Here is a 27,029-nt window from a genome sequence, read left to right as displayed (position 1 = left end):
ACCATGTTTCTTTCCTAGACTCTTTTCTACCCCCTTTCCCCCCCCTCCTTACCTTTGACCCATCCCCCAGTGGATCTGCTCTCCCCTCCTCCCCTGCACCTGCCCATCACCATCTCTTACCTGCATCTACCTATCACCCTGTGCCCACCCCACCTCCCCTCTTTTGTCCACCTATCACTGCTCTGCTTTTCCCTCCTATATATTGGGCTTCCCCTTTTCCCATCTTCAGTCCTGAAGGGTCCTGACCCGAAACATTGACTGCCTCTTCTCCACGGCCTGCTGAGTTCCTCCGGCATCATCGTGTTTTTCCATCTAGATTCCAGCATCTGCAGTCCTTTGTTTCTAAGTTAACTGAGGTATCCTGGAGATGGAGATTACAGGACCTCTTCCACTTGATTCCTCTTAAAAGGCCTTGCATACAAAACATTAAAGGCTGACTTACAGAGTTATAGTTAGACCAATGGATTCAGCTGACTTTACCCAAGTTGATCTTACACAACACTAGCACTTGATTCACTGAAGAAACAGAGCAAGTGTGGGTAAACAGAATTGGTATAGATGGCAGGCATGGACATGTCAGTGTCAATGGCCCATTTCCCTGCTGTGTGACACCATGACTCCAAGTGCGAACAACATGAAGTGATCAAAACCCCCAAATCAGATGTTATCATTGCAATTCACACCTTTAATGTTCAAAATTGGACATTTTTCCCCAATTAAAAGCAGATGAGGGAGTCAATTATTTTTAAAAAGCTCACAAATCATTTGCAAACTGCTGGAGGATTGTACCAATTAGAGGAATGTTTGGATTTGCTTTACATTTTGATTTATGTAAGTGGAGCCCATGAGATGTGCCTGAGGAATTGGAAGGCTGTCGACTGAGGGATTTCAAAGAAGCTTCAAGCTGAACACGGGTGCAAGGATCAGCTGAAAGCCTCTGGTAATTCCAGCAGCAACCTCAGCAGAGATGCAGGACAAACTGCAACAGCAGCAGGACCGTGGTGTCCTGTAGCCAGGAACATCTGATATGTCTGACTGGATCACCCCACCACATGACTTTCACAGCCCCGTCCCACTTCATCATGGCAACCAGTTGCTGAGCACTGTGGGACTGTGAACCACCATCCTATCATAGTAACAGTTTGTAGATGATACAAAAGGCAGGGACAGGTAGAGTTACCAAGGCAGGGAATCTGCAGGACTTGGAATTCACTGCCAGAGGGCTGTGGAGGCAGAGGTTAACAGGTTCTTGACTGGCAAGGGGAGGTGGGAGAATGGGGTTTTGGAGGGGGCGGGGGTGGGGGAGGGGAAGGAAAAGAAAAAAAACCAGCCATGATCAAATGGCAGAGCAGACACGATGGGCTGAATGGCTTAATTCTGCTCCTATACCTTATGGTCACATTCACAGTACATGGCCACAGTAAGGGCCTGCAAGCATGTGCCACATTTGGGTTGCCTAATCATTACTGGAGTTGAAGAGTCATAGACATACAGCAGGCCCTTCTGCCCATTGAGTCTGTGCTGACCATCAATCACCCATTCACACTAACCCTGCATTAATCCCGTTTCACTTTCCCCAAATTCCCATCAACTCCCAGATTCTTCCCCTCACCCACACACTGGGGACAGTTTATAATGTCCCATTAACCTGCCAAACTCACATCTTTGGGGACATGGGAGGAAACTGGAGCACCTGGGGGTAACCCATGTGGTCACAGGGAGAACATGTAAACTCCATGCAGACAGCAGAGGTCAGGATTGAACCTAGGTCAAGACGACAACATCCAAAGATCCCCACCATCTGGGCTTTGCCATCTTCTCACAGCCACCATTGGGCAGGCGGTACAGAAGCCTAAAGTCCCACACCACCAGGTTCAGGAACAGCTACTTCCCTTCAACCACTCAGTTCTTGAATCAGCCAACACAACCCTAATCACTGCCTCTTGTGTCCGATGCTGCTGGAAGTAAGTTTTTCATTGCACCTGTAGACTTGTGCAGATGACAATAAACTTGACCTAGACTTTGCTTTAGTATGCTGTTCTTTGACAATATGAAGGTATATTATGCAGGGAGAGCTGGGCAGGTCCCACAACTGCACCCATCCACATCTCCCTCACCACTGAGCTGTGGGACATCCACCTCAAGATGCATCAATGCACTCCCTTGGGGTAACTGACCCCAAAGTCAGCATTGCTCTCCCACTGCACCTTCCAACAGCAGGTAAAGACTCCATGGGAGATTAAAGAAACGAATTGGAATAATGAAGGGGAAATATTCCATTTTTGTTTTACTCTTCACTCATTTAGTACAGATGAACACTTGCTGTGTACAAGGCAAGTGGATGTAACCACACTGCACAAGACTTCTATTTTCCAGGCCCAGTGCACACAGACACCAGAGAATCTGCAGGGGCCACCTACCTGGTTGGAGATGTACCTGCCTGTCCCTGGGGTACTGTGCCCTTCCTGCTGTAAGGAGAGTGAGAGAAGGCCCAGGAATGAGTGTAAAAACACACAGCAGTGTAGCAGTTAGTGTAATGTTATTACAGTGCCAGTGACCTGGATTCAATTCCACTGCTGTCTTTAAGGAGTTTGTACGTTCTCCCTGTGGGTTTCCTCCAGGTGCTCTGGTTTTCTCCCACATTCCAAAGATGTACAGGTTAGGAAGTTGTGGGCATGCTATGTTGGCACCAGAAGCATGGCAACACTTGCAGGCTGCCCCCAGAACACTCTACACAAGAGATGCATTTCACTGTGTTTTGATGTACATGTGACTAATAAATAACTAAAAATATCTAGATGAGGAAGACATCAGATGTGCTTGGACAGGAGATGTGATGTGATGTGGGTAGACATGAAAGAGAGGTGTTGCTGCAAGGTCAGTACACAGCACAGAAACAGGCCCTTCAGCCCAACCAGAGCATGCCGACCAAGATCCCCAACTAAGCTGGACCCATATCCCTCTCAACCCTTCCTATCCATGGACCTGCCCAAGTGTCTTTTAAATGTTGTTAATATACCTGCCCCAACCACTTCCTAAATATTTCAATGAATCATCAACATTTTGGGAAAGAGTGGTCTCAAGTTACACTGAGCTCTGCTTTCAAATACCTTCTGATCTCACCCCCAAAATTCCCTTACTGAAACTTTAATGTGTTCTGAACTCCAGTAGAGCAAACTGTTTCCTTTTATAAGCACCTCCTCAAATGTTCAAATCATCTTGCATCTCACTTCAATCTTTGAATCCAGAGGATTAAGCAGCAACATCAGTCTATACAACACATTCATGATGCAACCCCACTGGTCCCAGTATCATTGAGGATTTTGCACTCCACTCAATACATCCTTCAAGGTCTGGCATTCAGGACTGAAGACTACAGGAGGTGGGGCCAATCCAGAGTTGGGACAACTTCTACACTTGTCACTCCACTGGCCTTGGAATGAATATCAACATCTCATTGACTTTTCTGTGCCTGCCCTTGACCCTTCCTGCATTGTTGGACCCAGAACTCTACCCAACTTTTTACAAGGCCCTTCTGCCCAACTCATACATGCCAACCAAGGTGCCTACCTGAGCTAGTCCCATTTGCCAGTGTTTGGCCCATATCCCTCCAGACCTTGAGCAACAAAATCTGCTGGAGGAACTCAGCAGGTTGAGCAGCATCTGTGGGATGGAAGGAATTGTCAACTCTTCAGGTCGAAACATTGACAACTCCACTCCTCCCACAGATGCTGCTCAACCTGCTGAGCTCCTTCAGAAGATAGTTTGTTGCTCAGGGCTCCAGCACCTGCAGTCTCGTGTCCCTCTAAAACTCTTATTCACGTACTTGTCAGTGTCTTTTGGATATCTTAATTGTCCCCACCTCTACCACTTCCTCTGACAGCTCATTCCACATATTCACCACCCTGTGAAAAAGTTGCCCCTCAGATCCCTTTTAGATCTCTCCCATGTCACCTTATACCCGTGCCCTCTAGTTTTGGACTCCCCTACCCTGGGAGAAAGACTGACCATTCATCCTTTCCCCACCCCTCATGGTTTATACACCTCCACAGGTCACCCCTCAGCTTTGATTGTGCTTTCACATTTTCTGCTCCTGTTCGAGATGGCACATAACCATTTAGTCAGCAAACTGGGATACACGATGCTCTATTCTTACATCCAAGTTACTGATAACATACTGAGAAATAGATAGACCTGGTCCAGATTCTATTGTTGACATCCCACAAATAACATTCTACCAATTGGAACAGGTTCAAGAGTTTGTTGGACGGGCACATGGAGGAATGTGAGAGAGGGATATGCGGGAGGAAAGGGTTAGATAGTGTGAGGGTGGTTTGATGGATGGCACAACATGGTGGGCCAAAGGGCCTGTTTTGTGCTGTATGGTTCTATGGTATCCATTATTCCTTCTTCCTGAGGAAAAACAAACAAGTCTTGGTTTTATTCCTTATTTGGAACACATGTAAATCTCATGGCAGTTTAAGTGAATAATGTGTAAAGAGCAGTTTCATATTTACATTAGTATCAACCTCAGAATTCCCAGGAATGTCCATGGGACCTTGACCACCTGATTCTGTGCACACACATTATATTGCAGTATTATTTGTCTGCACACTTGCTTCAAGCATTTCAACCAGACAACTTTAATACACAATTACAAACCTGGAGATTAGGAATTAAGCATTGTTATGGGAATGACAATCTTGTGCTGTTGAAATCAAATTTGTTAGTTGGTTTTCTTGACTTGAAATACTGGAGAATGTAGAGAATTAAATACAGACAGGCAAGTTATTGGAAAAAGTAAAAATCTCAAACTTCAGTCAAGGGAAGAGGAAGTTGTTGCAGTGTAGATTATAACAGGCTTAATAGGCTCAGGAGTTAGTGTTAGAAAATTAGAGAGACCCGACAGAAGTTTATAAAATTAGAGGCATAGTTAGGGTCAGTCAGAATCTGTTTCCCCCAGGGTAGAAATGTCAGATACTAGAGGGCATGCATTTAAGGTGAGAAAGGGAACATTTACAGGAGATGTGTGGGCCAGGTTTTATTTTTCCAACTACAGAGTGGTGGGTGCCTGAAACATGCTGCCAGGGGTGGTGGTGGTGGATGCAGACAACAGTGAGATCTAAGAGGCATTTAGACAGACAGGAATATGCAGGTCATGGAGGGAAAGGGATCACAGACAGGCAGAAGGGTTTAGTTTGAATCTGGCATGCTGGACAGCACAGACATTGTGGGCCAAAGGGTCTGTTGCCAGATGAATAATCTGTGGACAATAACTTTGTAAGATCAGTCAGCTGTCCCAGAACTAACCAACGCTGTACACGACTGTCCCATCCAGGAGGGGAACAGCCCACTGCTCCTCACCTTTTGGTCGAGCTGCTTTTACTGGTGTACCGCTTGACAAGGCTTTTGCGGTCAGAGCTGCGGTAGTTGTAGTCGTAATGCTTATGCCTCTTTTGGTAAAATGGCAATATCTTTGTTGCCATGGTGACCAGATGTCTTTAACCAAACCTAAAGGAAAACCATAAATATTCCAATTAAGATATTGAAAATGTCAAGTTAGAACAACTCTGATACAAGTACCAGATGCATTATAATTTATCTTTCAACATTTGTTTCATGTTGTTAATTGAAACAAACCATTAAACTCAAGGAATTAGTCCTTTGAACACAGTGCCAGATGCAGCCTCCTCCAACTCAGTTTCCACAAGAACCTGAGAGTGCAAGTGCTTGGGTACAATTTAAAAAACTGCAGGATTCTCTGTGACCCAGAACACCTTCAAGGAATTTCAGTGGCAATTTATGGAATGAAATTTAGCACAAGGAAGAGGAGTAGCTGAACTGTGAAAGGAAAGTGGAACAGAAAAATAGAACTCAAAGGGAAGCAACTCGAAATACTAAGTTTATAACATTTCAGTTGAACAGGCACAATCAGTACCGTTCTTCACTTGTGACAAGCTGTGAAGAGTGGGAATCCAATTCCATTACCTTTCTGCTTCATTGGGGTGTGGAATAAATGTGGGGGAAAACAAAACATGAAAAATCTGAAGAGTCTAGATGTTTTCCTTTGTTTTTATATAAGTTTATGTACAACTAAAATTCACAAGATTCTTTGTAACTGAATGCAATATTTGCAACAAATATCCCTTCCATCTGTTGTTGATTCAGAATCAATTTTCCCTCACTCGCACACAAAACATTGTTCTGGATGACATGGTATCAAATGTTCCTTGGGTACATGGTTCTAAACCTTCAATACAAACAGGTGTAGGAATCATTCAGTGAATGGAATGGCATCTGTGCAGAGAGAAACAATGTTATGTGTTCAGGTTGATGATCTTTCAGACCTGGAAGAAATACAAACAAGAGTTTTAATTTGCAGGGAGGGGCGAGGGTTAGAAAGAACAAGAGGGAGGTTAATCACTGGGTGGGACCAGGGGAGATCAAACGACACAAGTAACAGGTGGTGAAGTTAGGTGTAGGGAGGTGGATGAAATCAGAAACACCAGTTGAGGGAGAAAAGGAAACATTTGCAAGAGCGAGCTTTCTGAAATTCGAATTTGGCATTGAACCCTGAAGTCCCACACCACCAGGTTCAGAAACAGCTACTTTCCTACAACCAGTTCTTGAACCAACCGGCACAACCCTGACCCTACCTCAGCAACAGAACACTACAGACCACCTCTTGCACTGCCATGGAATTTCTATCTGACTGCCTTTTTTCCCCTCTTCACTGTCTTGTATAATCTATGTACAATTTATGTTCTGCATGTTGTCTGTACCCACATGCCTGTGATGCTGCTGCAAGTTTTTTTTAAACTGTACCTGTGCACATGACAATAAACTCAGATGCGACTAGACTAATGTGAGAGTTGCAAGATGAGTTTTTCCCCTCAAGCTTACATTAGACTTTGTTGGAACAACGTAGAAGGCCAAAGACAGGATTGGACAGTATCGAGGTGACAGGTAACCAGAAGCTCAGGGTCACACTGGAGAGGCGTTACACAAAGCAACTCCTGATCTGCATCCAGTTGCCTCAGCACTGAGGAGATCACACCATGAGCAGCAAAGGCAGGACACCAAATTGGACAAAGTGCAAGTCATTCCCTGCTCTGTCAGGAAGGGAGGGAGGAGGGAAAGAGCAGATATCATCTCCTGCAGCTGTGTGGGAAGGATTCTCAACATGGAGATGCAAGAGTGGATCAGGGCGTTCCAGAAAGAACAGTTCGTGCAAGAGTCTGACAGGGAAGCGGAGACCTTGTAGGCATCGGGAATTGTGGAGGATGATCCATTGAAGGTGGAGGCTGGCGGGATGAAGGGCGAGGACTCAGGGATCTTACCCTCACTCTGGTTGGCAGGGGAGAGGGCAGATGAGTGGGAAGTGGGACAGATATGAGGCCTGAATATTATGGTGGAGGGAAGCCAGGACTTAGGAAAAAAAGGAAGACATCAAAAGCACTGCAGAAGGTGAGCTCACTGGAGCACGTAGGACAGAGCTGGGGAGCCGAGGGAATGGAGACCTTACAGGAAGCAGCAACATCCCAGCAGCTGTGGGAGTCCATTGACATGTGGTGGACACTGGTCCCTCATCTATCCTGAGGCAGAGGGGAAAGTGAAGAGTTAGAGATGGACCAGGTGAAAGTGAAATCGGCAGCCCGGTTAACAAGACATTTCAGTTGTGTCGGCGAGCAGGAGGGAGCCCTCGTAGCATCAGCGTACTGGGAGAAGATAGCAGAGGGAACCAGAGCGAGACTGAAACAAGGAACATTCCCCGTATCTCACAGGGACAGGTGTAGCTTGGACAAGTGCAGGTTCCCTGAGATACAGGGCTATATGGAGAAGGTGTTAGATGTGAGAACATGCGAGAGGCTCATCCAGTTACATGACAGTGGAGGGGTTTCACCAATCTCACCTTCTGCATCGTTATTGCTTTTGCCTTTGTACTACCTCAACATACTTATGTTTTGAAATGATCTGTCCAGATGACACACAAAAGCTGTTCACCCTATCACAGGGCACGTGACAATAACAAACCAATTACCATCTGCATCAACTTCCTTTGGAGCTTGTCACCACCCCTTGGAAATGAAAGGCTGTGCCATCAATTGTCACTTTCTTCAAAGCCACAACTTGACCACTTGTGGGAATCCAAGTCACCTCCAAGAGGCATTTCTTCACTGGGTTCAGGGATCACCTGCTGCATTTTGTCTTCCCTGACTTGCACAAATTCTTATTTTAAAAAGCAAGACAGTCTCAGCAGTTCAGATAAGTGTTTGTTATAAACATTCTGGTAAGGGGGATGGAAGGAGCTGGTGATGGAGTCCAACAAGTAGTTGAAAAAACATTCAGAAGGCATCAGTACAGTGGCAGCTTCTTTGTAAAGAAACTGCATCTTAAAACTGTTGTGTTTAGACAGAAACAGCCCAAGAGCAGTTTGTAAATACAGGCAGAGGAAGAGCACCAAGTTTCAGTTTATAGGGGAGCAGGAAGTGTTCAATGGGCCAAAGGGAATCATTCGTGTCCTCTACAGGGAGAGGAGTGACATAAGGAGGACAGGTTATTTAATGGGGAGAGAGTGCAGCCTCCAGTAGAGTTGGCACAGGCAGCACCTTGCCCCACCAGCTCCTTGGAAGCAAATTCACAGCCAGGGGAGGGCAGACTGCCAATGGTTCATGCCCAACCCATCAACCCTATTTCTGTAGTCATAGTAACTCTTTTCTCAGTGTGTCTGCAGGTTTAAAGTGGCCAGGAGATTCACCAAATGCCAGAACTCTTCCACAACACCCACCTCCAGTCCACACCATTAGTACTCAACTACTTGAAGGCAATGCAAGTGTCAATTGAACTTACCTGCAAGAGGCTAGTCTCAAGTTTCAGGATCAGCATCAGTTGATTAAAGTCTCACATACTGCTCCAAAACCTCTCACAGGGCTAACTTGTACCTCCAATTAACTAGCATCCAAAATCCAATCAAAGTCAGCAGCATAGAATAGCCAAACATCAACTCACCCATTGGATGATCCTCCATGATTAACCTATAAGGTCTCAGGTCTTCCTCTCATGGGTAACACCTTCCTCACAAGCATTGGTTCTAAACAAAGCCACACACTAAAGACATCTCCATCTCAGAGGTCAAATGTTTCCAAGTGCTAGTAGGCTCTGCCCTACCACAAATACACTGCCTCCTTACACACACCTATGTTCAATTAATTTGACAAGTCAATTTATCCAATCTACCCAGCTGCAGATCATTATCTGAATTATATCAGGTCATTGTTTCTAAACCCACCACAGTCACACACAAGTTGCAATTGAATTAACATTTTATACTAATTAATTTGGGCAAATGTATTTATTTCCTTCACTGAAAATTCTTACTTACGCTGCTTGTCTCCAGTGCATGTTTTTAACAGAATTCCTTCAGGTACATGGGTCCCCTGCCCCCAGATTCATCAGCATCAGAACAAAAGAGTTTTTTAAAAACTCTAGAGTATCTCACATTTTCCTTTCTTGGGGGGTGGGAAATGACGAGAATCACCCAAATGAAAATGAAAACATAGACTTTAATATTTTCTGTGCCAATTGATTGCTGCCGAGGTCATTGTGACTCTGGTCTCTGCAGAACTGTGGGCAACCGGCAGGGACTTATCCCAGGGTCCCATGTCCTGTAAGTTCTGAGTAGAGTCACAGAGTCACACAATGGAAACAGGCCCTTCGGCCCAACTGGTCCATGCTGACCAAGATGCCCATCTAAGCCAGTCCCATTTGCCCACGTTTGGCCCATATCCCTCTAAGCCTTTCCTATCCACGTACCTGTCCAAGTTGTTAATGTTGTTGTTGTACCTGCCTCAACCACTTCCTCTGGCAGCTCGTTCCACATACGGACCACCCTCTGCACGAAAAATTGCCCCTTGGGTCCCTTTTAAATCTTTCCCTTCTGGCCTTGAACCTGTGCCCTTTCCCTGGGAAAAAGACTGATCAGGACCAAGATCAGCGAGGCCAAGGTGGATGCCTCTGACCCAGTTATTGCTGTCAGTTAGAGTGGATAACTGGCAGTGCCTGGCTGGGGATCTCTGCGAACATGAGGGGCAACAATGCTACGTACAAAAAGATGTGCAAACACTACTGAATGTAATGACCAAATGAGACTCAGAATGTAAAGAGCTTTGCACTGTGTTTGTCCTTTTTAATATATCTTTTATTATGAACATTGTTTATTTTTGCAAAAAAACTTGTGCACACAATTCATTAAAGGGGCTGGGGTGATCCCTAGGGGGCAGGACAAGGCTGGGCCACACACAACAACTCTGATCACCATGTCGTTAACCGTCAGGTTCCTTCCCACCAGCACTGTGTCCGCAACCCCAGTTTCTGCTTCACCTCGGCGATCTGCTCACCCAGTCTGTGGTGGATGCCCAGCTCCACTCACCCAAACACATTCCCCACATCCGCAGGTACAGGTAAATGTCCTGGCCACTGATGTGTGGGCCTGCAGTGGGCTGGAGCAGAGAGAGGCAACGTTATCACATGGAGGAAAGTGTTCCTCTGATTACCTGGCCTGGGAGGTCACGTCACAGCTGTACAAGACATTGGTGGGATTGCACGGAGTGTTGCGTGCAGCTCTGTAACCCACCTTTAGGAAGGATGTCATTAAACTGGAAAAGGTCAGAGAAGATTCACGAGGATGTTACCGGGACTGGAGGGCTTGAGTTAGAAGGAGAAACTGGATGGGCTGGATTTCCTTGTAGCTTTGGAGGGGTGACCTTATAGAGGTTTATAAGATTAAGAGAAGCATAGATAAGGTGGATAGTGCTGGTCTTTTCCCCAGAGTTATGACGTTTTAAACTAGAGGGCACAGGTTTAAGGTGAAAGGCGAAAGACTTGAAGGGGACCTGAGGGGCAGCTTCTTCACAGAGAGGGTGGTGGGTGTGTGGAACAAGCTGCCAGAGGAAGTGGTAGAGGTGGGTACAATGACAATGTTTTAAATAACTATGGACAGGTTCATGGATAGGGAAGATAGGTTTAGAGGGATATGGGGCCAAGTGTGGGCAAATGGGACTGGCTCAAGTAGACGTCTTGGTCGGCATGGATGAGTTGGGCTGAAGGGCCTGATTCCGCGCTGTATAACTCTATGACTCTACCTCTGCCGTGTGGAATGACTGCCCTCCTCTGGCTGTCTCCTTCCTGATGGATCTAGCAAAGGCTTGAACAAAGCAGAGACAGAGTTGAGAGGGCAAGCTCATCTAATTCCATGTTTGCATTTGACAATAATTAATGGGAACTGTGTTGTTTCCATCGGCAGAGAGTAGGTGTACGCACTTGCGGATTCCCTCACCATTCACACTTTGGATGGTACATCCATCAAGTGCCTGTATAATATTCTGTCAAAGGCCTTTTCCCGACCAAGCTGATGAAGCAAGTCTCCACCCTCCTGCCTTGTGTGTGGCCGGTTGTAACCTTGAGTGCAAGTTGTCAGAATCTTCCTGTGGGAGTGGTGCAGGTCTGGTACACCACTGATGCATTGGGATGTTGATCGACTGGGGTAGTGGACCGAGGTAGGTGATTCCCTGAAAGTGGCGACACAGGTAGACAGGGTGGTGAAGAAGGCATTTGGCACACTGGCCTTCATCGGTCACGATATTGAGTACAGGAGTAGGGACGTCACGTTACTGCTGTACAAGGTGTTGGTGAGGCCACGTTTAGAGCACTGCGTACAGTTCTGGTCACCCTGCTGTGGGAAGGATGTCACTAAACTGCAGAGGGGCAGAAAAGATTTACGTGGATGTAACCAGGACTCCATGACTATCAGAGCCAAGGCAGAAGAACTGCAAGCATTACTGCCAGAGCAAAGTTTAATATGTCGTTAGAATTAATATGTCATTAAACTGAGGAGGGTGAAAAAAGATTCATGAGGATGTTACTGGGACTGGAGGGCTGCAGTTATCAGGAGAGACTGGAACGGCCGGGACTGTTCTCCTTGGAGTGAAGGAGGCTGAGGGGTGACATTATCCAGGTTTAAAAAATCATGAGGGGCGTGGATAAGGTGGATGGTCACAGTCGTTTCCCCAGGGGAGGGGAGTCTAAAACCAGAGGCCACAGGTTTAAGGTGAGAGGGGAAAGATTTAAAAGGGACCTGAGGGACAACCTCTTCACACAGAGGGTGGTGGGTGTGTGGAACGAACTGCCAGAGGAAGTGGTAGAGGTGGATACAACTACAGCATTTAAGGGACATTTGGACTGGTCCATGGATGGAAAGGTTTAGAGGGATATGGGCCAAACACAGGCAAATGGGACCGGCTTAGTTGGGCACCTTGGTCGGCATGGACCATAGAACCATAGAACCATACAGCACAGAAAACAGGCCATTCGGCCCTTCTAGTCTGTGCCAAAACATTATTCTGCTAGTCCCATTTATCTGCCCCCAGCCCATACCCCTCCAGACCTCTCTCGTCCATGTATCTATCCAATTTACTCTTAAGAGTTAAGAGCAAGCCCGCATTTACCACATCAGATGGCAGCCCGTTCCACACTCCCACCACTCTCTGATTGAAGAAGTTCCCTCTAATGTTCCCCCTAAATCTTTCCCCTTTCACCCTAAAGCCATGTCCTCTCGTACTTTTCTCTCCTAATCTAGGTGGAAAGAGCCTACTTGCATTAACTCTGTCTGTGCCCCTCATCATTTTATAAACCTCTATCATATCTCCCCTCATTCAGCTCCGCTCCAAGGAATAAAGTCCTAACATGCTCAGTCTTTCCCTGTAACTCAACTCCTTAAGACCCGGCAACATTCTTGTAAATCTCCTCTGCACTCTTTCAATCTTACTGACATCCTTCCTGTAGTTCGGCGACCAGAACTGCACACAATATTCTAAATTTGGTCTCACCAATGACTTACGCAACCTCACCAAAACATTCCAACTCCTATACTCAATACTTTGATTTATGAATGTTGGGCCGAAGGGCCTGTTTCCATGGTGTATAACTCCACGACTCTATGACGGACCACCATCAGGACCACCGTCCACAGGACCACCATTAGGACCACCTTCCACAGGACCACCGTCACCACCACAGCCGCAGAAACAACAGGTCAGCCTTCAGCTGGTCTACCTGGTGATTGGTTTCTTATTGTCACATGTACCGAGATACAGTGAAAAGCTTGTTCTGCATGCCATCCAGGCAGATCACTCCAAAACATCAGTACATCGAGGAAGTACAAGGGAAAAAGCAAGAACAGAATGCAGACTGTAGTGTTACAGTTACAGAGAACGAGCAGTGCAGGCAGTCCCAGGTAGGATGGTTCAGGAACATACTTGTGCCTGACGTATTAGGAATTTGCACAAATCTCTCTGCCGGGCTGTACGACTTGGCCACAGACAACACAACCACCTGGAACCTCCTCTTGTCGATCTGCACTGCTCACCCAAGGTGGGAGTGTCCCAGTACATCTCACCCCAGCAGCCCAGCCACTGGACACACCGCTGACTTCAGCAGCTCTTCCGGACAGTACTGAGCTGAAGTGTCAGGTGGCTTTGTGTCCGAGCTCTCAGCTTTAGGTCAGCGACAGCCAACGGAAGCGGTGGCTACATGCACTCCGATGGTACTGGCAACCTTCGTCAGAAGCTAAGTTCTGGGAAGGACTTTTTGTATACTTCACTTAGTTACAGTGGCATGCAAAAGTTTGGGCACCCCTGGTCAAAATTTCTGTTGCCGTGAATAGCTAAGCGAGTAAAAGATGACCTGATTTCCAAAAGGCATAAAGTTAAAGATGACACATTTCTTTCATATTTTAAGCAAGATTACTTATTTATTTCCATCTTTTACAGTTTCAAAATAACAATAAAGGAAAAGGGCCCGAAGCAAAAGTTTGGGCACCCTGCATGGTCAGTACTTAATAACATGCCCTTTGGCAAGTATCACGGCTTGTAAATGCTTTCTGTAGCCAGCTAAGAGTCTTTCAATTCTTGTTTGGGGGATTTTCGCCCATTCTTCCTTGCAAAAGGCTTCTAGTTCTGAGAGATTCTTGGGCCGTCTTGCGTGCACTGCTCTTTTGAGGTCTATCCACAGATTTTCGATGATGTTTAGGTTGGGGGACTGTGAGGGCCATGGCAAAACCTTCAGCTTGTGCCCCTTGAGGTAGTCCATTGTGGACTTTGAGGTGTGGTTAGGATCGTTATCCTGTTGTAGAAGCCATCCTCTCTTCGTCAGATTTTTTACAGACGGTGTGATGTTTGCTTCAAGAATTTGCTGGTATTTAATTGAATTCATTCTTCCCTCTACCAGTGAAATGTTCCCCGTGTCCCTGGCTGCAACACAAGCCGAAAACAAGATCGATCCACCCCCGTGCTTAACAGTTGGAGAGGTGTTCTTTTCATGAAATTCTGCACCCTTTTTCTCCAAAGTTTCCTGCGTCCTAACCACAAAATTCAGCATCAGAAGTTTGCAAAGGAACATCTAAACAAGTCTGATGCATTTTGGAAACAAGTCCTGTGGACTGATGAAGTTAAAATAGAACTTTTTGGCCGCAATGAGCAAAGGTATGTTTGGAGAGAAAGGGTGCAGAATTTCATGAAAAGAACACCTCTCCAACTGTTAAGCACGGGGGTGGATCGATCATGCTTTGGGCTTGTGTTACAGCCAGTGGCACGGGGAACATTTCACTGGTAGAGGGAAGAATGAATTCAATTAAATACCAGCAAATTCTGGAAGCAAACATCACACCGTCTGTAAAAAAGCTGAAGATGAAAAGAGGATGGCTTCTACAACAGGATAACGATACTAAACACACCTCAAAATCCACAATGGACTACCTCAAGGGGCACAAGCTGAAGGTTTTGCCATGGCCCTCACAGTCCCCTGACCTAAACATTATCGAAAATCTGTGGATAGACCTCAAAAGAGCAGTGCACGCAAAACGGCCCAAGAATCTCTCAGAACTAGAAGTCTTTTGCAAGGAAGAATGGGTGAAAATCCCCCAAACAAGAATTGAAAGACTCTTAGCTGGCTGCAGAAAGCGTTTACAAGCTATGATACTTGCCAAAGGGGATGTTACTAAGTACTGACCATGCAGGGTGCCCAAACTTTTGTTTCGGGCCCTTTTCCTTTTTTGTTATTTTGAAACTGTAAAAGATGGAAATAAAAAAGTAATCTTGCTTGAAATATTAAAGAAATGTGTCATCTTTAACTTTATGCCTTTTGGAAATCAGGTCATCTTTTACTCGCTTAGCTATTCAGGGTAACAGAAATTTTGACCAGGGGTGCCCAAACTTTTGCATGCCACTGTATGTTTCTTAAATTAAACTATAACAGTTTAATGCTTTTCTAATTGGACTCATAGTTTATTTATAATAGATGAATTATTTTTAATTATGTAAAATCATTTGAGCAGAGCTGCAGGAGATGGGTGAGGTGTTAAATGAATATCTCTTGTCTGTATTTACTGTGGAGGCAGCTGAAAAATTAAGGGAAACAAAGAGTGATGTACTGGAACATACAATGTTTAAGCATATTAAGATGAAATGAGTCCAACATCAGTGGTGGGAAAGTTACTGAAGGGGATTCTGAGGGACAGGATCTACCTGCATTTGGGAAGGCAGGGACTGATTAGGGAAGGTCAGGACATGTGGGACATTGTGTCTCACGGATTTGATTGAGTACTTTTAAGAGGCGGCAAAGAGGACTGATGAGGGCAGGGCGGTAGACAACGTCTACGTGGACTTTAGCAAAGCCTTTGACAAGGTCCCACATGGTAGGCTGGTCTGGAAGGATCCAGGGTGAGCTGGCCATTTAGATTCAAAGTTGGCTTGGCGGAAGGAGGCAGAGGGTGGTAGTGGAGGGTCTTACTCGGGCTGGAGGCCTGTGACCAGTGGTGTGCCGCAGGGATCGGTGCTGGGTCCCCTGCTGTCTGTCATTGACGATTTGGATGAGAACATTGTTAACATGGTTCGTCAGTATGTGGATGACACCAAAGTTGGTGGTGTAGTGGACAGTGGAGAAGGTTGTCTAAGGTTACAACAGGATCTGGATCAACTGAGGCCAAGGAATGGCGGATGGAATTTAACTCGGACGAGTGTGAGGTGTTGCATTTTGGTCGGTTATACCAGGGCAGGACTTACACTATGAATGTTAGGGCCCTGGAGAGTGTTGTAGGACAGAGAGACCCAGGGGTACTGGCACATGGCTCCCTGAAAGGGGTGACAGGTAGACAGGGTGGGGAAGGTGCTTTGCAGGCTGGCCTTCATCGGTCAGGTCATTGAGTACAAGAGTTGGGACGTCACGTTACAGCTGTACAAGTCATCGGTGAGACAACACTCAGGATGTTGTGTGCAGTTCTGGTCACCACACTATAGGAAGGGTGACATTAAACCGGAGAGGGCACAGAGAAGATTCACGAGGATGTTGCGAGGACCGGAGGGCTGGAGTTACAAGGGGAGACGGGACAGGCTGGGACTGCGTTCCCTGGAGTGGAGGCGGCAGAGGGGTGACCTTATAGTTTATAAAACCGTGAGGGGCGTGGATAAGGTGGATGGTCACAGTTGTTTCCCCAGGGTGGGGGAGTCTAAAACTAGAGGGCACAGGTTTAAGGTGAGAGGGGAAAGATTTAAAGGGGACCTGAGGGGCAGGTTTTTCCCACTGACGGTGGTGGGTGTGTGGAACGAGCTGCCAGAGGAAGTGGTAGAGGTGGGGACAACTACCATGTTTAAAAGACATTTGGACAGGTCCATGGATAGGGAAAGTTTGAGAGAGATGTGGGTCAAACACAGGCAAATGGGATGAGCTGAGACAGACAATGTGGTCAGCAGGGATGAGTTGGGCCGAAGGGCCTGTTTATGTGCTCTTGACTCTGTGACTTTAAATCTCACAACATATCTTGAAAAAGTGAAAATAAGTCTTTGAAGGCAGTTCAGGTACAAAAGGCTGTCAGGTTGGTGTGAAGGGACTTCAGCTTCTGCTGCCCCTGACCGTAGAGCCAGACAGCACAGAAACAGGCCCTTCGGCCCATCATACCCATGCGCACCATCACATGTAACAGCACCTTGTCCTTACCCTTTGAAGTCTGGGTGGTTGGTGCTGGTGCAGGTGTGTGTGAGAGCATCTGCTCCCACAGGGTGTTCCAGATATCCACCCCCCACCCGGCAATGAGCTACTGGGGGTCTGTTGCATTTTGTGCATGGCCTCCAGTGCAATGGGTGGCATCAGTGCCGCCACAGAGGGTGCGGCCATTGCGGCAGGCGGATGTGGTGAAGCACGGTCCCGTTTGGAGATGCTGCCACAACCCACTAGTCTTCAGTTCAATTACCATTCAGCACGGTGGCTCAGTGGGCAGTGCCACTGCCTCACCACTCCAGAGACCAGGGTTCGATCCCGACCTCAGGCGCTGTCTGTGTGGAGTTAGCACACTCTCCCTGTGACCGCGGGGGTTTTCCCCGGGTGCTCCGGTTTCCCCCCACATCCCAAAGACAGGTGAGAGGTGAACTGGCTGCTGTAAGTTGCTGGGAAGTTGTAGGTGGGGGGTAGGGTCTGGGAAAGTTGAGGGGAATGTGGGGAGAACAACCTGGGATCAGTGGAGGGCTGGTGTAAGTGGGAGGTTGGCACAGACTCACCGTCTGAATCAGACACCACGGATTCAGGCCCTTCGGCCCAACTCACCCCTGCTGCCCACCTAAGCTCCACCCATTTGCCCGCGTGTGCCCCACATCCCCTTGCCTCTGTGCTGGACCTCCCCAGTGCCGGTCAGCTCCTGCAGTGGGATGGGCCAGGTTCTGTTCTCCTGACCAGGGGCGGTGACATGTGGGACCCAACCCAACAATGCGGGAAACCTGAAATCAGTGCGCAGCAGTACCCAGCGGGCCGGGCAGCGTCTGTGCGGGAGAGACCAGCTGGGCGTTTTCCACCGAGGGGAGGGGAGGGGTTTGCACCGGTTGACACGCGGCGGGAAGGGCGTGAAGCCCCAAATATTTCCAGTGCCGTCGGCAGCCGGTGGGGACAGGGTGACACCGGGCCCTGGAATCCCACTGGCGGTGGGTCCCAGTCCCGGACACCCCCCACTCCAGAAACCGGCGGCGCGTCCCGTCCCACCCCAGACACCGGCGGCGCGTCCCGTCCCACCCCGGGCACCGGCGCCCCCATCCCGGACACCGGCGCCCCCATCCCGGACACCAGCGGCGCGTCCCGTCCCACCCCAGACACCGGCGGCGCGTCCCGTCCCACCCCGGACACCGGCGCCCCCACCCCGGGCACCGGCGCCCCCATCCCGGACACCAGCGGCGCGTCCCGTCCCACCCCAGACACCGGCGGCGCGTCCCGTCCCACCCCGGACACCGGCGGCGCCCCCAGCCCGGACACCAAGCCCCGGACAGTGGTCGGGCAGTCAAAGTGGAAGCAGCTCAGCACACAGCGCGCTTTCTGCTGGGAACCACGGACGGCCCGGTGGGCGCTCCCTCCCATCCGGCGTCTCCGAGGGACCCCCCGCACCTCCCGCCGTGTAGGACAGCTGTCGGTCACCTTTGTACCATCGGTAAGGGGTGCCGGGATGGTGCTGGTAACGTGGGCTTCAGGGAGGGAGATGTTGCCAGATGTCTGCCCCGGTGTCCGCAGCCAGAAGCGGGGACCCGGGTCACTGCGGGTCGGGTCTGCTGCAGGACTGACCGTCTCCGGAGCCCGGTCCGCTGCGGCTGGGACTGAGCGGGGCTCGGACGCCGGTGGGGCGGCGCGGCCGTTCCCCTCTCATGGGCACAGCGCAGCGGCTTGAGCGTCTCAAGACTTATTTTTAGCGACCTCCGACATGCGCTCGGAATTCACAGGAGCCTTGTGAGCGCCGCCGGACGAACTCCAGCGGGACAGCTCCTCACACACCCCGATATCAAAGCTGCTTCACGATGGACATTTGCCACGGAGGGAGCGGCAGGTTCAGGTGTCACCGAGCGGGGGAGAAACCAGTTCAACGGATAACAGGTGGAACAGGGGCCACGGGGCTGGAGAACAGAGCGGACCCTCCGCACGGAGAGAGCCCCGGCTGAGGACAGGTCGTTCGGGAGGGAGGGAGGGAGGGAAGGAGAGAGAGAAAGAAGAGAGGGAGGGAGGGAGAGAAGGAAGGAGGGAGGGATGGAGGGAGGGAGGGAGAGAGGGGAGGGAGGGAGGGAAGGAGGGAGGGGGAGGAAGGAGGGAGGGAAGGAGAGGGAGGGAGGGAGGGAGGGAAGGAGAGGGAGGGAGGGAGGGAGGGAAGGAGAGGGAGGGAGGGGGAAGGAGGGAAGGAGGGAGGGAGGGAAGGAGGGAGGGGGAGGAAGGAGGGAAGGAGGGAGGGGGAGGAAGGAGGGAAGGAGGGAGGGGGAGGAAGGAGGGAGGGAGGGGGAGGAAGGAGGGAGGGAAGGAGAGGGAGGGAGGGAGGGAAGGAGAGGGAGGGAGGGAGGGAAGGAGAGGGAGGGAGGGGGAGGGAGGGGGAAGGAGGGAAGGAGGGAGGGAGGGAAGGGAGGGAGGGGGGAGGAAGGAGGGAGGGGGAGGAAGGAGGGAGGGGGAAGGAGGGAAGGAGGGAGGGGGAGGAGGGAAGGAGGGAGGGGGAAGGAGGGAAGGAGGGAGGGAGGGAAGGACGGAGGGGGGAGGAAGGAGGGAGGGGGAAGGAGGGAGGGGGGAGGAAGGAGGGAGGGAGGGGGAATTCTGACCATCCCTTTGGGCTGTCTGCAGCTCTCACCGACCTCCTCGCCTCTCGCGAAATGCAGAAGGGAAAAGACTCACCGATATGTGGGGAAAGGCGAACGGAGGAGGATGTGGCTTCCCCGGGCGCCAGGGCTCGGGCTGACCAAAAACAAGCGTGAGGCTGGGGTTGTCGGCGCGCTGCCTCGCCGCCTCCCTTTTATGGCCACACACGCCGATATATATAGAATCGCCGCTCTTACGTTGGTACAATATCTGATCCGTTTGCGCCGATTAAATACAACACAGACCCATACATTAACGTCTCGGCGACCACCGGCGATGGCCACCGGCTGGGATCCGTGATCCAGCTCGCCCCACGGTGCTGGAAGTGTGGAGCGCCCTGTCCCCAGCAGCGGGTTTACCTGGTTTACATCTCCCGCTACGTCTGCAAAGCCTGTGATCTGTAGGCGAGAGGGTTAGTTCATCAACATCAGGGTCATTGTTGACGGGACACGTCCCCGGGGCATGAAGCAGCAGCCCCGGGCGTTACAGCGGGACCTTAACATTATACTGAACTTACACCACACAATAAACACGAAGAAACGCAGTGACATTAGTGCAAGACTCCGCGGCAGAATCTGCCTGTGCTCTCGGTTCTTGCCTCAGGGTTTCACACAACCTTCACCCCCGGCTCTCCGCGTCTCCGCTGGCAAAACAGCATCGCCTCTTTCGAAGCTCACTGCACCAAGCTTTTCCCCACCGTCTCCCCCCCTCCCGCACCCCCTCCCCCTACCTCCACCCCCTCACCCCATCCCCCACCCCCAACCCCCTCATCCCAACCCCACCCCCTCACCCCATCCCCCAACCCCCTCACCCCCACCCCACCCCCCACCCCCCTCACCCCATCCCCCAACCCCCCTCTCCCCACCCCACCCCCTCACCCCATCCCCCACCCCCAACCTCCTCATCCCCACCCCAACCCCACCCCCTCACCCCATCCCCCAACCCCCTCACCCCCACCCCACCCCCCCTCACCCCATCCCCCACCCCCTCTCCCCACCCCACCCCCTCACCCCATCCCCCACCCCCTCTCCCCACCCCCAACCCCTCACCCCATCCCCCACCCGCTCCCCCAACCCCTTCACCCCCACCCCCACCCCCTCACCCCATCCCCCACCCCCAACCCCCTCACCCCCACCCTCCTCCCCCAACCCCCCCACCCCCACCCCACCCCCCTCACCCCCTCCCCCACCCCTCACCCCATTCCCCACCCCCTCACCCCCACCCTCCACCCCACCCCCTCACCCCCTCCCCCCACCCCCAAACACAATGGAAAACTTCCCCGCCGCACCTTTCCTTTCGGAGGTCCTCTTCAGGACGCCGGAGAAAGTTTAAATGGGGGGGGGGTGGAAATACTGCTGACGGGGCTGCTGTTAAATAAAGTAACTGGTGAGGAACGGCCTGCTCGTCTTACACCCACGATCCGGTTTCCCCAGGAGTCTGGAGCAGGCGGCAGGGGACAGACTTGGGCCGTGTTTAAAGCCCACACGGCAGACAGGAGACGTCAGGTGCGGGAGCCTGGAGCGTCCGCGGGTCGGGCAGCGTCTGTGGGGGAGTGGACCAGGAGGATCAGCCTGCACCGGCCCTCTCCCTCTCCCCCTCCACGGCCTCCCAAGCTGGGGCCAGATTTACACACTTACTTCTGCACCCCTGGACGAAGGGTTACAATCAATCCGTTCTGTAGCATTTTGTAGGAGTGGGGACGTTATGTTGCAGACGTGTTGTGGAGACCCCCGTTACAGACACTTCACCAAGATAAGTCTTGGTTAATGAAGGAAACACGCCCTATTGCCTTTTTTCACTAACTTATTGACTTGTCCTGCGAGAGTTGTGGATGATGCTCCAGAGCCCCTTCATTGTTCCGCAGGGAACAAGATCCTGACATTGCATTTCCATTTACAGGCGTTGCTGCACCTCTCACACTGCTCTGGGTTCAATTTCACCAGCCGCTGATCAGGTCACAGAGCCACAAGAGTCGTTCAGCACAGAAACAGGCCCTTCAGCCCAACTGGTCGGTGCTGACCAAGATGCCCACCCGGGCTAGTCCCATTTGCCTGTGTTTGGCCCATATCCCTCTCAACCTTTCCCATCCATGGACCTGTCCAAATGTAGCGATTGTACCTGCCTCCAAAACTTCTTCCAGCCACCACCCTCTGGGTGAAGAAGTTGCCCCTCAGGTCCCCTTTACGTCTTTCCCCCCTCACCTTAAACCTGTGCCCTCTAGTTTCAGACTCCCCTCCCCTGGGAAAAGACTGTGACCGTCCACCTTATCCACTCCCCTCATGATTTTACAATCTTCTACAAGGGCGAGCGGGAGGGTTTTAAATTGGAGCAGGGCTAATTATGAAGGCATAAGGCAGGAACTAGGTAAACTGGGAAAACCATTTTGCTGGCAAGTCCATGTCGAGCATGTGGGAAGTGTTTCAGGATCAAATACACGGAGTACAGGATAGGTGTGTCCCGATTGGAAGGAAGGATGTGAATGGGAACATAAGGGAACCTTGGATGTCCAGAGAAGTGATGAACTTAGTCAAGAAGAAAAAGGACAATTATTTTGAGCTTCGGAAGTTAGGATCAGACAGAGCACGTGAGGACTATAGAGAAGCTAGAAATGAACCAAAGAAAGGAATTAGGAAAGCCAGGAGGGGCCATGAAAAGTCCTTAGCAAGTAGGATTAAGGAGAATCCAAAGGCATTCTATACCTACGTCAGGAATATGAGGATAACGAGGGAAAGGGCAGGATCACTTAAGGATGAAGAAGGGAATCTATGTTTGGATGCAGAGGATGTGGATGAGGTTCTGAATGAGTATTTCTCTTCAGTATTTACCCAGGAAAGGGACATGCAAGATGCAGAAATTGGAACTGACGGTGGAAACATGTTCGGGCATTTAGAGGTCAAGGAGGAGGTAGTGTTAGATCTCCTAAACAGTATTAAGGTGGATAACTCCCTGGGGCCCGATGGGGTATACCCCAGGTTACTGAGGGAGGCGAGAAAGGAAATTGCTGGGGCCTTGACCAGTATCTTTGTGTCCTCTTTGACCACGGGTGAGGTCCCAGCTGACTGTCGAATGGCTAATGTTGTTCCTCTATTTAAGGATGTCTCTGATCAGGTCCACAGGATTCTTGAGCGGGAAGGTGAACAGCCAGAAGTCGTGGTTCATGTTGGTACTAATGACTTAGGTAGGAAGAGGGATAAGGTCCTGAAAAGTGAGCTTAGGGAGCTAGGCAGAAGGCTGAAGGACAGGACCTCGAGGGTAGCGATCTCGGGATTGCTGCCAGTGCCACGTGATAGTGAAGGTAGGAATAGGAGGAGATGGCAGATAAATGCGTGGCTGAGAAGTTGGTGCAGGAGGGAGGGTTTTAGATTTTTGGATCATTGGGATCTCTTCAGGGGAAGGTGGGACCTATACAGAGAGAATGGGTTACACCAGAACCTGAGGGGGGCCAATATCCTTGCAGCCAGGTTTGCTAGGGTGGTTTGGGAGGTTTAGACTAGTTTGCAAGGGGGATGGGAACAGAGGGGTAGGTCAGAGGAAGAAGGGGATGGGGAAAAGTCAGATCTGACAGGCAGAGAGGCTTTGAGGAAGGAGAAGCAGAGTACAGGCTATAGAAGTAGTAAGGTAGATGAGCTAAAGTGCATTTACTTAAACGCAAGAAACATCAGGAATAAAGGTGATGAACTGAGAGCTTGGATAAGTACATGGGACTATGATATTGTGGCTTTTGCAGAGACATGGCTGACATCAGGGCAGGAATGGATATTGAATATTCCTGGTTTTCAGTGTTTTAAAAGGGATAGGGAGGTGGGGAGAAGAGGAGGAGGGGTGGCAATACTGGTCAGGGACACTGTTACAGCTGCAGAAAGGGTAGATAATGTAGAAGGATCCTCTCTACAGTCAATATGGGTGGAAGTTAGGAACAAGAAAGGAGCAGTTACTCTACCGGGAGTAATCTATAGGCCCCCCAGTAGCAGTAGGGATACTAAGGAGCGGATTGGGAGGCAGATTTTGGAAAGATACAAAAATAACAGGGTTATTATCATGGGAGACTTCAACTGCTTAGTGCCAAAGGTTTAGACAGGGCGGAGTTTGTTAAGTGTGCCCAGGACAGATTCCTGTCACAGTATGTTGACAGGCCGACTAGAGGGGATGCCATATTAGATCTAATTTTAGATAATGAACTGGGTCAGGTGACAGATCTCTCAGTGGGCGAGCAGTTGGGGGACAACAACCACTGCCCAATAACCTTTAGCATTGTCATGGACAGGGATAGGAGAGAACTTGTGAGTGTAAATTGGGATGACATTTTTGAAGGGAAATGTACTATGGAGATGTGGTCGATATTCAGGGATCTCTTGCAGGAAGTTAGGGATAAATTTGTCCTGGTGAGGTAGAGAAGGAATGGCAGGATGAAGGAATCGTGGGTGACGAGAGAGGTGGAGCAACTAGTTAGGAAGAAGAAGGCAGCAGACATAAGGTGTAAGCAGCAAGGATCAGACAGGGCTCCTGAGGAATATAGAGTAGCAAGGAAGGAACTTAAGAAGGGGCTGAGGAGAGCGAGAAGGGGACATGAAAAAGCTTTGGCGAGTAGGGTTAAGGAGAATCCCAAGGCTTTTTTCTCATACGTGAAGAGCAGAAGGATGGCTAGAGTAAAGGTGGGTCCGATTAAAGACAAAGGTGGGAGGATGTGCCTGGAAGCTGTGGAAGTGAGTGAGGTTCTCAATGAATACTTCTCTTCAGTATTCACCAAGGAGAGGGGACTTGATGATGCTGAGGACAGTGTTGGTAAGGGTAATGTTCTAGAGTATGTAGATATCAAGAGAGAGGATGTGTTGGAGCTGTTAGAAAATATTAGGACAGATAAGTCCCCGGGGCCTGATGGAATATTCCCCAGGCTGCTTCGTGAGGCGAGGGAGGAGATTGCTGAAACTGTTGGTTCGGATCTTTGAGTCCTCGTTGTCCATGGGGATGGTACCGGAGGATCGGAGGGTGGCAAATGTTGTCCCCTTATTCAAAAAAGGTAGTAGGGATAGTCCAGGGAATTACAGACCAGTGAGCCTTACGTCTGTGGTGGGCAAGCTGTTGGAAAGGATTCTAAGAGACAGGATCTATGAGCATTTGGAGAATCATGGAATAATTAGGGACAGCCAGCATGGCTTTGTGAAGGGAAGATCTTGCCTCACAAGCCTGATAGGGTTCTTTGAGGAGGTGATCAGGAAGATTGATGAGGGTAGGTCAGTAGATGTGGTCTACATGGATTTTAGTAAGGCGTTTGACAAGGTTCCACATGGTAGGCTTCTTCAGAAGGTCAGAGGCCAAGGGATCCAGGGAAGCTTGGCCGTGTGGATTCAGAATTGGCTTGCCTGTAGAAAGCAGAGGGTTGTGGTGGAGGGAGTGCATTCGGATTGGAGGGCTGTGACTAGTGGTGTCCCACAGGGATCAGTTCTGGGACCTCTACTTTTTGTGATATTTATTAATGACCTGGATGGTGGGATGGAAGGGTGGGTTAGCAAGTTTGCAGATGACACAAAGATCGGTGGTGTTGTGGATACGGTGGAGGGCTGTCGAAGCTTACAGAGGGATATTGCTATGATGCAGAGCTGGGCTGACAAGTGGCAGATGGAGTTCAATCCGGAGAAGTGTAAGGTGGTACACTTTGGAAGGACAAACTCCAAGGCGGAGTACAAGGTAAATGGCAGGATTCTGGGCAGTGTAGAGGAGCAGAGGGATCTGGGGGTTGATATCCACAGATCACTGAAAGTTGCCACACAGGTGGATAGGGTAGTTAAGAAAGCTTATGGGATGTTAGCTTTCATAAGTCATGGGATCGAGTTTAAGAGCTGAGAAGTAATGATGCAGCTTTACAAAACTCTGGTTAGACCACACTTAGAGTCCAGTTCTGGTCGCCTCATTATAGGAAGGATGTGGAGGCGTTGGAAAGGGTGTAGAGGAGATTTACCAGGATGCTGCCTGGATTGGAGAGTATGGATTATAAGGAGAGACTAAAGGAGCTAGGGCTTTACTCATTGGAGAGAAGGAGGATGAGCGGAGACATGATAGAGGTGTACAAAATATTAAGAGGAATAGATAGAGTGGACAGTCAGCGCCTCTTTCCCAGGGCACCAATGCTCAATACAAGAGGGCATGGCTTTAAGGTAATGGGTGGGAAGTTCAAGGGAGATGTCAGAGAGAAGTTTTTTACTCAGAGAGTGGTTGGTGCATGGAATGTGCTGCCTGGGGTGGGGGTGGAGGCTGATACGTTGGTCAAGTTCAAGAGATTGTTAGATAAGCTTATGGAGGAATTTAAGATAGAGGGATATGTGGGGGGGAGGGGTTAGATGTCTTAGGTGTGGTTTGAAGGTCGGCACAACATGGTGGGCTGAAGGGCCTGTATTGTGCTGTATTGTTCTATGGTTCTATGAAAGGAACAAGGGAAAATCCGGGGAACTATAGATCAGTGAGTCTCACATCGGTTTTAGGGAAATTGCTGGAGAAAATTCTTACAGATAGGATATACGAGCATCTTTAAGATAACATATCTTTATTAGTCACATGTACATCAAAACACACAGTGAAATGCATCTCTTTTTTGTGTTGGGTATCTGGGAGCAGCCCACAAGTGTCAGCACGCTTCCCGTGCCAACATAGCATGCCCACAACTTCCTAATCCGTCCCAGTAACATCCTCGTAAAACTTTTTTTGCAGCCTCTCCAGTTTAACGACATCCTTTTTCCACCCAACCTTTTCCTCTTGCAGTCTAAAGCTTCCCCCTCACCAACAACCAGATGCCCAATTCTTCGATCAATTGCAAACTTCTTTATCCTGCCTTCATTTAGCATGATGTCATTTATATTACAGGAAGACGATAAGACCCAGCTGAAGAATTTGGCCATTCAGCCCCTTCAAGTCTGCTCTGCCATTCAATCATGGCTGATTTATTTTTCCCTCAACCCCATTCTCCTGCCTTCTCCCTGTAACCTTTGACACCCGACTAATCAAGAGCCTATCAACCTCCGCTTTAAATACACCCAATGACTTGGCCTCCACAGCCGTCTGTGGCAAAGAATTGGTATTGGTATTGGTTTATTATTGTCACTTGTACAGTGTACAGAGGTACAGTGAAAAACTTGTCTTACAAACCGATCGTACAGGTCAATTCATTACACAGTGCCGTTACATTGAGTTAGTACAGAGTGCATTGATGTAGTACAGGTAAAAACAATAACAGTACAGAGTAAAGTGTCACAGCTGCAGAGAAAGTGCAGTGCAATAAGGTGCAAGGTCACAACAAGGTAGATCGTGAGGTCAGAGTCCATCTCGTTGTATAAGGGAACTGT

General features: G+C 49.5%; 1 protein-coding gene across 1 annotated transcript in view; it reads right to left on the bottom strand.

Annotated features, from left to right (window-relative positions):
• The window catches only part of myom2b (myomesin 2b), a 118,266-nt gene extending 112,780 nt beyond the window's left edge, over positions 1-5,486 (bottom strand). The window contains exon 1 of the mRNA XM_052024836.1: positions 5,365-5,486. Coding sequence (XP_051880796.1) covers positions 5,365-5,486 — 122 coding nt within the window. The remainder of the gene's footprint in view (positions 1-5,364) is intronic.
• Positions 5,487-27,029: the final 21,543 nt, after the last annotated feature.

This window comes from Pristis pectinata, chromosome 10 (assembly GCF_009764475.1).
Source record: "Pristis pectinata isolate sPriPec2 chromosome 10, sPriPec2.1.pri, whole genome shotgun sequence".
NCBI lineage: Eukaryota > Metazoa > Chordata > Chondrichthyes > Rhinopristiformes > Pristidae > Pristis > Pristis pectinata.
The sequence above is the reverse complement of the archived record's forward strand: the minus strand, read 5'-3'. Positions and strand labels throughout refer to the sequence as shown.